At 43.1% G+C, this 15,611-nt stretch overlaps 1 protein-coding gene across 2 annotated transcripts in view; it reads right to left on the bottom strand.

Annotated features, from left to right (window-relative positions):
- The window catches only part of megf10 (multiple EGF-like-domains 10), a 169,484-nt gene that overhangs the window by 56,064 nt on the left and 97,809 nt on the right, over nucleotides 1-15,611 (bottom strand). For both annotated transcript variants that reach the window (XM_068030545.1, XM_068030547.1), the window contains exons 6-8: nucleotides 8,053-8,299; nucleotides 7,078-7,198; nucleotides 4,763-4,899 (exon numbers count right to left, since the gene is read on the bottom strand). In XM_068030545.1, coding sequence (XP_067886646.1) covers nucleotides 4,763-4,899; nucleotides 7,078-7,198; nucleotides 8,053-8,299 — 505 coding nt within the window. The remainder of the gene's footprint in view (nucleotides 1-4,762; nucleotides 4,900-7,077; nucleotides 7,199-8,052; nucleotides 8,300-15,611) is intronic.

Genomic DNA, 15,611 nt, shown 5'->3' with positions numbered 1-15,611 from the left:
TGAGGGATAAATATTGGCCAAGACACAGGGGAGAACGACCCTGCTCTTCTTCAAAATACTGCTCTGGGATCTTTCATGTCCACATGAGGCCTTCATTTAATACCTCATCCAAAAGGTAGCAACTCTGACAGTGCAGCACACCCTCAGCATTGCCACTGGAATATCAGCCTCACTTACATACTCAAGTCTCAGGAGGGGCACTTGAATCCACAACCTTCTGACTCAGAGGGGAAAGTGCTACCCAATGAGCCATCACTGACACAAAGGTCTCACTTAAATTTTATAAACCCAGCAATCCCAGTAGCAGCATTGACGCAACACGACCACAACACACATGGACGGTTGTACAGCTGAGTTTCAGCAGTCCATCATTCAAAGCCACAATGTTTGAATCATTTAATCATGAATCACCACATTAAAAGGGGTAAATAGAAAGTATTTTTGCCTTTAAATAACCCAAACTTCTTTTTTTGCTCCAAAATGTAATTTTAGTTGAGTCATATGGAACTAATTGAACCCAAATGTTCGTCCAACATCTGCTCTCTGAAAAGAAACAAAATATTCGACTAACACTAAATACAGTAAGAACACAAAAACAAAATGCATTGAGAACTGCGTGCCTCACAACAAGGACTGCAGCTGCTCAGGAAAGCAGCCCACTGCCAACGCCTCAGGGTGAATAGCGATCGGCAATGCAAGTGAACTTGACAATGGCACCCACATACTGAATAAATTAGATAAAAGCATTTGTGCTAAATTAAATATCAAAAGCTTACTTCTTATGCAACTTGAAAGAAAGCTCAGAGTTTCTCCTGCTCCAACACCATAACTCAGGAAGTGTGGCGGAAACCATGTTTGTGCACGAGTTTAAAATTCTTATCCTTGTGTTCAAAGCCCTCCATGGCCTTGGCCCCTCCCTATCTCTGTAACCTCTTCCAAACCTACAACCTTCTGAGATCTCTGAGTTTCTCCAATTCTGACCTCCTGTGCATCCCCCGATTTCCATTGCTCTACCATTGGCTGTCATACCTTCAACTGCCTCAGCTCTAAACCCTGGAGGTCCTTCCCTAAACCTCTCCATCTCTCCTCCTTTAAAGCGCTCCTTAAAACCTACCTCAGTGACCAAGCTTTGTCATCTGTTCTACTCTCTTCTTAAATGGCTCGATGTCAAATTTTGTTTGATAATCACCCATGTGAAGCATTTTGGAATGTTTTCCTGCATTAATGGCCTGATTTTAACTCTAAGTGAACGGTTTTTAAATAAGTTAAAATCAGGCCTAACAGTGCTATATAAATGCAAGTTGTTGTTGCTACTGTCCTGCTTATGCTTTAGAAGGTGCTTATCAGAAAGAGCTTAGGAGCAGACATTCTGTATAAAACTCTCCCTTGACTGATGCTATCAAGTTATGAAGAGTTTTGATAAAGCAAATAAGGAGAAACTGTTTCCACTGGCAAGAGGGTCGGCAACCAGAGGACATATATTTAAGGTAATTGGCAAAAGAACCAAAGGGGAGATCAGGAAAATTTATTAAAGGTGCCATATAAATCTAAGTTACTGTAGTTATTGTAGCATGATTTAACTCCAACAGTTTTGAAGAATTATTGACCCATTCCATGAGTCAACGCAGATGTATCTTGTAGCCAGTGATAAATTACACAGAAATGACAGCAGGGAGTATTCCTAATAACTACACTGCAGGCTAGAACCTTTTAGATGTAAAAAGCTGAATCTGTTACACTGGGGGCATGTTCTAAGGCTGAGCCACCTAGCTGCATCTACTTCCCCATTAAGTTCGCATCAGTCACTCAAGACTAAAAGGACTAAGGCATGCACTCTCCACTGGTAAATTAGCAATTTCAAACCTGCAAATGTTGCCTAAGTGCATGTTCAACAGCTTAACCAGTGGCCCAGCAGCATTATTGCAGACATGTTAGTGCTAACATTAAGCTTGAGCTGTAATACATCTGGTCTCATAGAGATCAGTGCTGCTTTCCCGTGAGCATGCTAAAGAGTAGACTTTTTGGCTCTTGCTTAATGTATTCTCTGGGTCATTGGATCTCCTTGTTTATAGCTGTATATTGATGATCCAAATATTTCTTGGAGTGGGGCATTTCGCTGCGTACCCCATTAGTTAGACTTTTGCCCGCACCCTTCAGTTTGAACAAGTTTTTGTGCCATAACTTGCTGGGAGTGTGAGTTGATAACAGTGTGATGAGGGCAGTGGGGCATCTGGGACCTTAGTGAATGACTGGACTAACAGTCTATCTCTTTAACCAATGAGATTTAAGGAATGAGAAAGAAACAGAAAGAAAGAAATCACATTTCTATAGCGCCTTTAATAACCTCAGGATGACCCAAAGCGCTTTACAGCCAGTGAAGGACTGTTGTAATGTAGGAAACACGACAGCCAATTTGTGCACAGCAAGATCCCACAAACAGCAACAGCTAGATTATTTATTTTTGTGACGTTGATTGAGGGATAAATATTGGCCAGGACACCAGGGAGAACTCCCTGGTCTTCTTCAAAGTAGCATCACAGGATCTTTTACAGCCACTTGAGAGAGCAGACAGGGCCTTCATTTAATGAGCTGAATTTTATCAGCGCACCGCGCTCTGCAGCAGTGAAAGCAGCGGCCTTCTGACATGGAAGTGCCGCCACACAGCCCCTACGATATTACGCGCGGGGGCTGATTTAAATAGAGGGGGCAGAGCGGCTGCTCCTGATGAAGTAAAGGGGGCAGTCGCCACATCCCCGGCAACGGTAACCCGCGCCACCATGCCGGCACCATTTTTAAAGGACTTCGATGCCCTTAGATGAAATTTTAATAAAAGGGAAATTGGTTAAAACCTCATTTAAACATTTTCTTGGAGGCCCTTTCAACCCACCCCCATATCTATTTTAGGGTCAGCGACCCTGAATTAACTTTATTGAAATTGCAAACGCTCCCCCCACCAGCCTCGTCACTTTTGCCCTTCAACCTCTTCCCACCATCCCCACAGCTAATAAAAAACGCTTTGCATGCTTCCCCCCGCCCTGATAATTTTAGACCTCCCCACCAGTTTCTCGCCTCGGAACTCTGTACGTACGGAGGTCCAAAGGCGCACAAGTTGTGATCGGCGGCTGTTAAAATCGGTGTGGGAGGGCTGCCACCAGCAGGTAAGGTCATGAGCATGTTAATTTTTGTGATTTCCATATTTTAATGAAGGCCCTGCCGCTTGGTGGCAGGGGGGCGGCACTGAGATCTCACTGCCGCCGCTAATATCCAGCGGGGCCTTCTCGGCGTCGTGGGTTGAGGCGGGCCGCTCCTGCTAGCATTTTATAGGCCTCCCCGCCACGACATCAAGGGGCTAATAAAATTCAGACCAATGTCTCATCTGAAGGATAGCACCTCTGACAGGCAGCATTCCTCAGCGTAGATTTTGGTGCTCAAGTCCTGGAGTGGAACTTAAACACACAACCTTCTTACTGAGCAACAAGAGTACTCAAGAGTACTTAATAATGCACTGTGCCACAGTTAAAACTGCAGGGAAATAACTGAGAAGGAAATGGGGTGAATTGGAGTCAAATCAGGGATAGATAAAGAGAAATAAAGAGAGGGAAAGAAAGATTGGATTAAGAGAGAGAGATAAAAAAGACGCAGAATGGAAAAATAAGAACACATTTAAAAATGTAAAATGTAAAATTTTTAAAATCTCTAACAATTTACTAACTGCAGGAATGAGACACCACAGTTTAAACTGTTCCCTTTCTGGGCCGGAGAGGTTGAGCAGCACTGTAGAAACATAACTCTCTTCATTTTAAAAGGTATCTACACTGTTTAATTACCAGCCCTAACTTTCAGTGGCGGGTTTAATGGGTAATTAATGCACAAATGCAGCAACATCTTGATACTCATGGTGAGGCTGAGGGCGAGCTGCTGTCCATGCGAGGTTAATGGTGGAGTAGCGCAAATCATCCAGCAACTTGTAGTGACTCGCAATTCTCAGGGAATCTCTCCCTTGTCACAAGTTGCAGAACCATTTATACATTAATAACAGTGAGCGCCATTAAACTCACTGTTATTTTGCCAGAAAATTCTGGCCCAATGTCTTTTCATGAGTCGTATCATTATTACAAGTATGAAAGTGGAATTGTTATTCCCTGAAATTTAACACTATAATTAGAGTTATGCGCCTGATGGAAATACATACCAAAACAGAAGTAAGCCTGTTACTTTAGAAGGATCAACTTCAAACCAGTTAATCGGACTTAGTAACTGAACCTATTTTGAAGCTGGTCAGCAATTCTGTATGTTATTATGCCTATGTTACCCCTTCAAAAACATACAGCAACAACAACCTGCATTTCTTTAGCACTTTTAACATAGTAAAACCTCCCAAGGTGCTTCATAGGAGTGATTATCAGCCATAATTTGACACCGAGCCACGTAGGGAGATATTAGGACAGGTGACCAAAACCTTGGTCAACGAGTTAGGTTTTAAGTAGCATCTTACAGGAGGAGAGAGATGCAGGGAGGTTTAGGGAAGGAATTCCAGAGCTTAGGGCCCAGGCAGGTGAAGGCACGGCCACCAATGGTGGACTGATAGAAATCGGGAATGTGCAAGAGGCCAGAATTGGAGGAGTGCAGAGATTTTGCAGGGTTGTAGGGATGGATGAGGTTAAAGTGGTGATCGGGGTGAGACCATGGAGGGGTTTAAACAATATGAAGATGTATGAAATTGAATGCCACATTACAATACTATGTTGATAGGTTCCATTACCTCTCTCCTGTGTAGCCAGCTCCACACTGACACTGACCCGTGGCCGAGTCACACTGTCCACCATTGTGACACTGGCATTCCTGTGAGCAGTTGATTCCATATCTTCCTTCAGGACAAGGCTGGCCACACACTGTTCCCTTTAAAAGTTAAGTATTTCAGTCAATCATTTGTTTTTTTTTCAATCATTAAACTTAGATAATTTTTCAAATCCGTCTCAATGATAGAAGCAACTTAAGATGTCCAGATCTGCCTTGAGCTCAAGGGTGAGAACACTGTTTGAGAGAGGGCCAACCATTTTGTTTAAGCAGAAACAAAACGGGCTTTGAGGTCACATTTAACTGTTGCCCCCTTCCGACTATTACTGTAATTAGGAGGATTGCATCACAAAGGCAAATGCATGGCTTGTCAACGTAATACATGTAACACAGATTTGAGGGTGAATATCCTAATAGGCTGCACTGCTGATAGGCAAAAGTAGGAAAACAAGTTGGTAAAATTACCTCATGTAAAAAAGACATTGGTCAGACAAAATACAACTTGGAAATATCTGCAGTACACGTGGAAAAGCAAGGAGTCACTTTGGCTGTCCTCCTGCTTTTGATAATCCAGTCATCAGAACCTGTATTATTTAGTATTCTTAAACCCTGTAACTTCAAAGCACGATATTATTAGAGTTACATTTGACAGGTGATATCTCTTCTCTCTAATATTCAATACTCGGTACCTACAGTGAAATCATACTAATTTCCAAGCCAATATATTTATAAATTTATTAAGTCTAATAGAAACACATTTTTACAACAGTGGTGCAGTGGTTAGCACCGCAGCCTCACAGCTCCAGCGACCTGGGTTCAGTTCTGGGTACTGCCTGTGCAGAGTTTGCAAGTTCTCCCCGTGACCGCGTGGGTTACCGCCGGGTGCTCCAGTTTCCTCCCACAGCCAAAGACCTGCAGGTTGATAGGTAAATTGGCCATTGTAAATTGCCTCTAGTGTAGGTAGGTGGTAGGGGAATGGTAGGGATGTGGTAGGGAATATAGGATTAATGTAGGATTAGTATAAATTGTTGGTTGGCACAGACTCGGTGGGCCGAAGGGCCTGTTTCAGTGCTGTATCTCCAAATAAATAAATAAATAGAAATTTTTGAAAAAACTACCAACTGGATTTCATGAAGACTGGGAGAGAATTGAAAACAGAAGTTATGTTAAACCTGTACTCCAACTGTGGTTAGACCACATTTGGTGCATTGTGCACAGTTCTGGTCTCCATATTAGAAAAAGGATATCGAGGCACTGTGAAGGTGCAAAAAAGATTCACAAGCATTATAACAGTAGTGAGAGGATTATACTTATCAGGAAAAGATGAACAGCTGGGTCTCTTTTCTTTAGAACAGAGAAGACTGAGGAATGACCTGATTGAGGTCTTATAAAGGGGAACAACAGGGTAAACGTAGAGAAGATGTTTCCACTTGTGAGCAGCGGGGGGGGGGGGGGGGGGGGTGGTGCGGGGGGAGTGTGGCAGCGGTGGTGAGGAGTGCGGGAAGACACCAAAACCTGGGGCCATAAATATAAATAGTCATTAATAAATCCAATTCAGGAAAAACTTCTTCACCCAGAAAGTGGTGCAAAAGTAGAACTTGCTACCACAGGGAGTGCTTGAGGTGAATAACAGATACATTTAGGGAACGCTCGATAAACACATGCAGGAGAAAGGAATAGAAGGATATGCTGATATGAAGTAAGGTGGGAGGAGGCTTGTGTGGAGCATAAACAATGGCATAGGATTCTGTGCTGTAGACTTGATATAAAAAGCAAAATACCATTTGCCAAGCATAAACACTACTGATGCAAAGTGGGAAAAGTTTGCACGCTGCACATCTTCAAACTGAAACACCTGCCTTCAAACAGAGTTACCATTCCAGGAATAAATATAGAGTTATAGAGTTATTATGACACAGAAGGTGGCCATTTGGCACAGATCGAGTCCATGCCCCTCTCTTGTGAGAGGTTTTCAAAGTAAAAGCTTTAATAAAGGTGTTAAAAGATGCAAGTAGCAATTCAATGTTATGAAATAGGTATTTTTTTTCAATTTTCAACATTTCCAACAAATTGACTGGCTTATCACCAAGAAGTGACAGGCAACTGATTACATAGAGAAATAGCATTATAAAAAGTTTACATGGGCAGATTCAACTTTAAACGTTGACCTGGAAGCATTACCAAAAATTGCATGACAACAGAAAGTAATGCTTATGCACATGAATTGTGCATATAGACACAAGACTGTTAATAATCAGAGTATATATAGATATAGATTACCATCCATCCAGCAGGGCACGAGCATTCGCCAGTTACGTGGTGACATACTCCGCCATTTTGGCAGGGGCATCGCTCTTCACACTGAGGTCCATGTTTGCCTGGTGGACACAGATCTTCACAACTAGAAAACCAAGCAAAATACAGAAAAATTAATAGACGCATATTAGAACAAAGGAAGTATGTACATTTCTATAGCGCCTTTCATGAACTCTGGACATCCCAAAGCGCTTTACAGCCATTGAAGTACTTTCTGAAGTGTTGTCACTGTTATAATATGGGAAACACAACATCTATTTTTTTTTATTCGTTCATGGAATCTGAGCTGAGAAGGCCAACATTTGTTACTCATCCCTAGTGGCCCTTGAGAATGTGGTGGTGAGCTGCCTTCCTGAACTGCTGCAGTTCATCTGGTGTAAGTACACCCACAATACTGTTAGGGAGGGAGTTCCAGGATTTTGAGCCAGCAACAGTGAAGGAATGGCGATATAGTTCAAAGTCAGGATGGTGTGTGAATTAGAGGGAAACTTGCAGGCGGTGATGTTCCCAGGAGTCTGCTGCCCTTGTCCTTCTAGGTGGTAGAGGTCACAGGTTAGGAAGGTGCTGTTGAAGAAGGCTTAGCGAGTTGTAGAATTAAACATTATTCACTCTCTGGGGCTATATATCCAGGATTATTATTGATATTATAGTTCCCATTTGATGCTACTGTGCCCTACCTACCTACAGCAGCAGACCCAAGTGAGTCACATTCATTTTCAGTAAGTATCATTCCAAATACTATTTATTCTGAATTGTAGATAAGCTGTAAACACACAGCAATATAGAAGAGTCAGGAATTGCATGCAACACTGTTGCTGTCACCCAAGAAAGCAGAAATTTGGAGCTTTTACTGTACAGACATTTTTTTAAATAATAATTACAAACAAAGTTTTTGCCTCACAGAAAATAAATTAAGTGTCTGTTGGAGTCTGTACTCACAATGCACCAGTGTATCCTGGTGGGCATTTACATTCACCAGTCATATGATCACAGGTTGCCCCGTTTTGACACAGGCATTTTAAATGACATCCATTCCCATACGTTCCGGCATTGCAGATCTCCTCACATCGCCAACCTTTGTACCCTGGAGTGCAGAAGCAGGCTCCAGTGATGGGATTACACAGAGCTCCATTCTTGCACTGACAACGGTTGTTACAATGAGGGCCCCAACGGTTACTGTCACATGCTGCAATAGATAAAAATGAGAGAGTGCTCTGTTACACTAGAGTTAGGAAGGCAACAGAAATTTTCAAAGACTTTGCACATAATCTATTTACATAGATGCGGTGAAACTGTAAGAATAAAATCACTGAGTTATTATCAACATGGCATATCAAATTAAGACTTGGTGTACTCATTATCACCAACTCAATTTTTCTATTAAAATACAAGATGACATTAACTTTTTTTTTTAAAGTGAACAGTAATAATGTAACTAGTGCAGTGAGAGATATTCTAATCAGAAAGAAAGGATTTACCTTTATATAAGGACATAAAAACATAAGAAATAGAATCAGGAGTACACCAGATACCCTTTTGTGCCTGCTCCGCCATTCGATATGATCATGACTTATCTTGGGCTTCAACTCCACTTTCCCACCCACTCCCCATAATCCCTCAATTCCCTGAGCGATCAAATTCTATCTATCTCAGTCTTAAATATACTCAACGATGGAGCATCCACAATCCTCTGGGGTAGAGAATTCCAAAAATTCACAACCCTTCGAGTGAAGAAATTTCTCCTCATCTCAATCCTAAATGATTGGCCCTTAACTGGAGGATTTGCCTCCATGTTCTAGATTTCCCAGTCAGGGAAACAACCTTTCAGTGTCTACCTTGTCAAGCCTCTTCAGAATCTTGCCTGTCTCGATAAGCTCAGCTCTTATTCTTCTAAACGCCAGAGAGTATAGGCCCAATTTACTCAACCTCTCATCATAGGACAATCCCGCTCATCAGGAGCCAATCTAGTGAACCTTCCATGACCTCAGGACATTCCAAAGCATTTTACAGCCAATGAAGTACCTTTGAAGTGTGGTCACTGTTGTAATGTAGGAAACGTGGCAGCCAATTTGCACACATCTATGATCTAGCTCTAAGCCACGAGGACTCTCATGGCAGATTGTCTCATAATGAAAGCATGATGGCAGCTTCCCGGATATCTATCACTTATTATATAGAATCCATAGCACAGCAATAGGCCATTCAGGCCAATAGGCCTATGCCAATGTTTATACTCCATACGAGTCATTCACATGCAGAAGAAGAGAATTGTAAACATCACTAGGATATGCAAACCAAGAAGGTGTACGATGCACACTAGCTAAAGAATAATAGAACAAAAGCCTTTCCTAATCAGAAATTTGAGAGGGTTGATTATCAGGGTGACTTTGAGTGCCAAATGAGTTTTATTAATTATTCCCTGCACTTTTGGAAACCCTGTCAGTCCAAGCGCTGTATGGCTACTTCAGTTTGTCTGCTTCTAATGGAAGGAAGTGCATTGCACAGCCCTCCTGAATAGAGTTCAGTGAGCTCAACAGTATTGAGAGGCCACCTAACCAATGTGGCAAAGGTCACTAGATGCTGCCGGGAAGGATTCAGATGCATAGATATTCAAGGTAGTGATTGTGTGCACTATTACAAACAATGCAGTTCTCCTCGTGAAAGAGGGTTGCAGGTCCTCAGTCAAAGGTTTTTGCTGCCAGGGGAAATGCAGCCTTATGAGACACCAACAGTCAAAAAGGCTTCAGTAAAACACCGGGAGAGGTGGGCGCTTCCTATGCAGCTTGGGGGATCGAGACGGTGTCTCAACATTGGAGAGATAAGTATAAAATTAAAAATCAGAGGAGCCAAGCAGGCAGGTCCCTCCGGATAGCCCAATGGGGCCACAGGGGCAGCCTTCCCTGCCCACGGTTCTCTCTTTGGGGCACAGGGCCTACAGCTCTGATGGCGCACCCCCCCCCCCCGCAGGGAAGCCACCCACGAAGTAGGTGTCCTCTCCAAGAGGCGGGGGAATCAGTCCACCATGGGAAAAATGCCAGAGGCTCTGGAAAACTATCCCCAATAGGGGCATTAATCATTCAATTGGGCAGCCAATCAACATCCAGTCCCACAACTGGGAAACTTCCCTGACAGCAGGAATACATCAGGGAACAATTTCAACATGGCTCCCTATTTTCCTGGCACCCACCTTCCATCCCTACCTCCTCCACCTCCAAGACCCTGTCGCAGGACCAGGAAAATCCTGCCCATTAGTTGTGATGCCTCATTCGAACACCCTCCAGATCATCACCTCCTCTTCACAGCACAAGAATAAGCTATTCCCATTGTGTAATGAATGGCTGAAAACCTCCTTGTTGCTGCTCCCCATTCTGCCACCACAACTTTTCCGTAGAAACGGGAACAGCTCTGATGCAATTCCTGACCCATGTCAGCAGTTTAAAGCAGCACTTTGAGCAGAGTGAAGTGAAACCAGCAGCAAAAGCCCTGAATGAACCTCCAGACAGAAAAGAGATCGAATATGATGACAACGTATAACCAAGCTTCAGCAATAGATATGGCCTCCTCAGTATGGTAGGCTCCTTACTGATGCTTGTGCCCATTGTACAGTGGTGGTAATTATTTAGGGTGCAAATTGGGTCAAATGGATTGTATGTGGGGGCAGGGGTGACTGCTAGTCACATTATTTACTAGGTCAATCAGATCTTAAGAGATATTGGGGTTTTTTGGACAGCGTAACTCAAGTGCAGATACTTTGCATCACATTTGAGGCAGCTGCCTTCAAGAACCCATTTCACTCTGCTCACTGTCCCAAAATTGGTGGCAATTTGAAGGGAAGTCCTGACCCAGGAACATCCTAACCAGTCTGTCATGCTACATTTGGTGTTCTACCCCACTGCCAATGTGACACTAGTTATCAACATCACAACAGCAAGGATGATAATTACAACTGTATCTTTCTGACATTATGCATTTCAAAACTATTTCTTAATCTCTGACCTACATTGGCTCCCTGTCAAGCAATGTCTTGATTTTAAAATTTTCATCCTTGTTTTCAAATCCCTCTATGGCCTCGTCCCTCCCTATCTCTGTAATCTTTTCAGCCCCACACCCTGTGAGATTCCTGCGTTCATCTAATTCTGGCCTCTTGTGTGTGCACAATTTGAATCACACCACTGTTGGTGGCCACGCCTTCAGTTGCCTGAGCCACAAGCTCCAGAGTACCCTCCCTACACCTCTCCACCTCACTTTCCTCCTTTTAAGACACTCCTTAAAACCTATTCTTTAACCAAGCTTTTGGTCATCTGACCTAATATCTCCTTTTGTGGCTCAGTGCCAGATTTTGTTGCACAATGCCCCTGTGAAGCACCTTGGGACATTTTATTAGGTTAAAGGTGCTATATAAGTTGTTGTTGTTTCAATTAAATTCACAGCTAAAAGTGGAGCACAATCTCTCGTTGTCCTATGCTGACGTAATAATCATGAGCTGAAGATCATGTGGCCAAAGACTTACGTAACATAGGCATTTTTTGATTTAATTATAATCTGCTTGTGATCACTCGGATCCTCAAGACTCACTTCAATTGTCTCAGTAGAACAGCTCCTAAGGGTAAATTAGTTTGGACAGAGAAGAAACCGGTTTTCCTATATTTCTTCAGTTGGTTAAAAGCCTTGGATATACCTTCAGGATAAAAATTATTCATCATATGAGACCATGTTGACTGCACAGATGACATTTCTCAAGATGTAATCGACATCTTCCTCGGTATTTTGTTTGACTGCAGTCTGAATGCAATCCAATTAAGACTGGATATTCTGTGGAGGCATTCCCTAGGGGGGTTTTCCACTGATAAACCTCTTGTTTCCCTCACATAGACACAAATTATATAAATTTAAGACAGAAAGCACAGGCAGGGCAAACCAACCACCATGAAACAAGGGCCTGGAGTTTCTGCTGGGGGCACATTGGAAAACTGCACCTAGAATGCGCACGACGCTTACCGAGTGATGCCCAGGTTTCCTCACAAGTTCATTAGCATAAGTCTGAACCGATTTAGATCCCTACAGCAGCAGAGCTGAACCGTGGCTTCAAGTCACTACTGGTCAGGTGATTAACCCTGGAATCATGTGATCAAGGGTGCTTGCGCTTCCAGGAATCTGGGCACAATGTGCAGAATGCACCCAAGCGGGTACAATCGACAGAAGCGCACCTTTGCGCCCTGGGGTAGTGGCCAGCTTTGTGGGCAGGGGCGTGTTCAGGTGAAGGAAATGTGAAACTAGCGTAAAAGACTGCAGATACTTGGGCATAGAGTAGTTATAACACGACACACCTACGCTTAAAATTTCATGATCTTTGGCTTGATTTGATTTGACTCCACCCAGATTAAGCTGGTTATCTGGGTAGGAGTCATGTTCAAAACTCTAGACCATGAAATTTTCTATATACAGAAGAACATCATTAGATTCAGAAAACCTGTGACCTACTGCAGCTCTGCAGTAATTATTCTATAGATAAAATACATACCAAATAAAAACAGAAATCCTAAAATACATTTTCCCCTATTCCCAGAATGCTGGTGTCACTGGCAAGGCTAATATTTATTGCCCATCCCTTGAGAAGTGGGTGGTGAGCCGTCTTCTTGAACCATTTTGGTCCATCTGGTATGGGTACACCCACAGTGTTGTTAGGGAGGGAGTTCCAGGATTTTGACCCAGTGACAGTGAAGGAGTGACAATATATTTCTATGTCAGGATGGTGTGTGGCTTAGAGGGAAACTTGCAGGTGATGGTGTTCCCATGCATTTTCTGTCCTTGTTATTCTGGGTGATAGAGGTTGTGGATTTGGAAGGTGCTGTCAAAGGAGCCTTGGTGTGTTGCTGCAGTGCATCTTGTAGATAATACACACTGCATCCACTGTGCGCCTGTAGTGGCGGGAGTGAATGTTTAAAGTGGTGGATGGGGGAAGCAATCAAAAAGCCTGGCATATGAGCTAAATGCTTGGATAAAGATATTTTATATAACTGCAAACTTCTAAGAACTTAACACCAATTGCTTGGTTCAGAAAAATGTTATAGACAAACAAGGGTCAGAACCAACCAAAGGCATAAAGCATTCCCTAGTCATTTTAATAATATTATTGGAACTCAGGTGGAACACAGGGTTAGCTTAAGAATCAGAGTCGATAAGAAAATGATGTGCTCTTATTCTATATTCAGCAACACCAAGTCCTGTTAGTTAGGGATTTACAGGATTTTGACCCAGTGACAATGAAGGAACGGGTGATATATGCCCAAGTTTGGTTGGCATGTGACTTGGAGGGGTTTTGATAGTTTTGCAATGGTCATCATGAATGATTCCAACTCACTCTGGATACAGATGATATCCTTTCAAACAACACTGCTCAATGGTAACATCCCACAACCATTGATCTGAATGGGAGTCACATTGACTTTTACAAATCCTAAATGTTAATTTGACTTACCAATAGATGTAAACAGACTAGGCTGGCATGATGGATATTTCCACGAATGACAAAGCCTTCTCAAGCAAAGCGCTAGGAGATGCATGTATTTTAAATGGTACCTCGAGTCTCTCAAACAATAAAGCAGTCCATTGAGTTTACAGCATGATAATCTATCCTATTTTTCATTCACAACACATCACAGTAGACTTGTGAATCATCCTTTAATAGCTATCAGCTGGGTGGAGTGGTTTATTAAGCTATCCTTGGGTTCATTTTTAGCATGAGCATTCTTGGAAAAAATATAAAACATATTTTTGACTTCTGACCCAAAGGGTCAGTGCTGCAGCCGCATAAGAGAGGAAGGTTAGTATAGAATGAAAAGAGAAGGGTTTGTGTGTGTAAAAGATGATTAAATGGACATATACATCCCTTCAGTGGTTAACAAATGGGGAGCTTATCAGTGGACAAGCTGGGCTGGGTATACTGCTCGTCTCATGACCGTTTTAAAATACAAATCTTATCCATTGTAATGATTTGAGTGGGTTTCCTGTGCTGCAGTAAAAATCTTTATTTGCTGTTAAGCAATCATCCTGGGAGTCTAACTGACTGAGAAATGTATTAGAGATGGCTGGGTGTCATCGTTGGTGTGTGTATCATTTATCCCTGTGAAATCTAGCCAATTCGCCACATTTTAGACTTAAATAAGGCTCATGGCATCCCTTTCATTACTCTAAGAATGGATGCCTCTAAGATTATCTTTGTCCTTTAACCTCTCTTATTCCCTGTCGTGGGAGCATAGCAACAGGAGATGGCCCTTGAGCCTGTTCCGACATTCAGTTAGATAATGACTGATAACTATCTGAACTCCATCTACCCACCTTGGTTCCGTAATCCTTAATACTCATGACTAACTAAAATCTATCAATTTCAGTTTTGAAATTTTTAACTGACACCTCCCCTCCGCCCCCGCCCCCCCCGCTGCCCGTCTCAACAGCTTTTTGGAGAAGACAGTCCCATATTTCCAATACCCTTTGTGTGAAGAAATGCTTCCTGACATCACCCTGAATGGCCTAGCTCTAATTTTAAGGTCATGCCCCTTTCTTCTGGACTCCCCCACCAGAGGAACTAACTCTCTCTATCTATCCTATCAACTCTTTTGATCATCTCTATCAGATCGCACCTTAATCTTCTAAACTCAAGAAAACTACCTTCAATCATAAGGTCAGAAGTGGGGATGTTCGTTGAAGATTGCACAATGTTCAGCACCATTCGTGACTCCTCAGATACTGAAGCAGTCCATGTAGAAATGCAGCAAGACCTGGACAATATCCAGGCTTAGGCTGATAAGTGGCAAGTAACATACGCGCCACACAAGTGCCAGGCAATGACCATCTCCAACAAGAGAATCTAACCATCTCCCCTTGACATTCAATGGCATTACCATCGCTGAATCCCCCACTATCAACATCCTAGGGGCTACCATTGACCAGAAACTGAACTGGAGTAGCCATATAAATACCGTGGCTATAAGAGCAGGTCAGAGGCTAGGAATCCTGAGGCGAGTAACTCACCTCCTGACTCCCCAAAGCCTGTCCACCATCTACAAGGCACAAGTCAGGAGTGTGATGGAATACTCTCCACTTGCCTGGATGGGTGCAGCTCCAACAACACTCAAGAAGCTTGACACCATCCAGGACAAAGCAGCCCGCTTGATTGGCACCCCATCTACAAACATTCACTCCCTCCACCGCCGACGCACAGTGGCAGCAGTGTGTACCATCTACAAGATGCACTGCAGCTATGCACCAAGGCTCCTTAGACAGCACCTTCCAAACCCGCGACCTCTACCAACTAGAAGGACAAGGGCAGCAAATGCATGAAAACACCACCGCCTGCAAGTTCCCCTCCAAGTCTCACACCATCCTGACTTGGAACTATATCGCCGCTCCTTCACTGTCGCTGGGTCAAGATCCTGGAACTCCCTTCCTAACAGCACTGTGGGTGTACCTACCCCAAATGGACTGCAGCGGTTCAAGAA

Source organism: Heterodontus francisci, chromosome 4, assembly GCF_036365525.1.
Source record: "Heterodontus francisci isolate sHetFra1 chromosome 4, sHetFra1.hap1, whole genome shotgun sequence".
Lineage (NCBI taxonomy): Eukaryota > Metazoa > Chordata > Chondrichthyes > Heterodontiformes > Heterodontidae > Heterodontus > Heterodontus francisci.
This window is presented reverse-complemented; position numbering and strand designations above follow the sequence as displayed.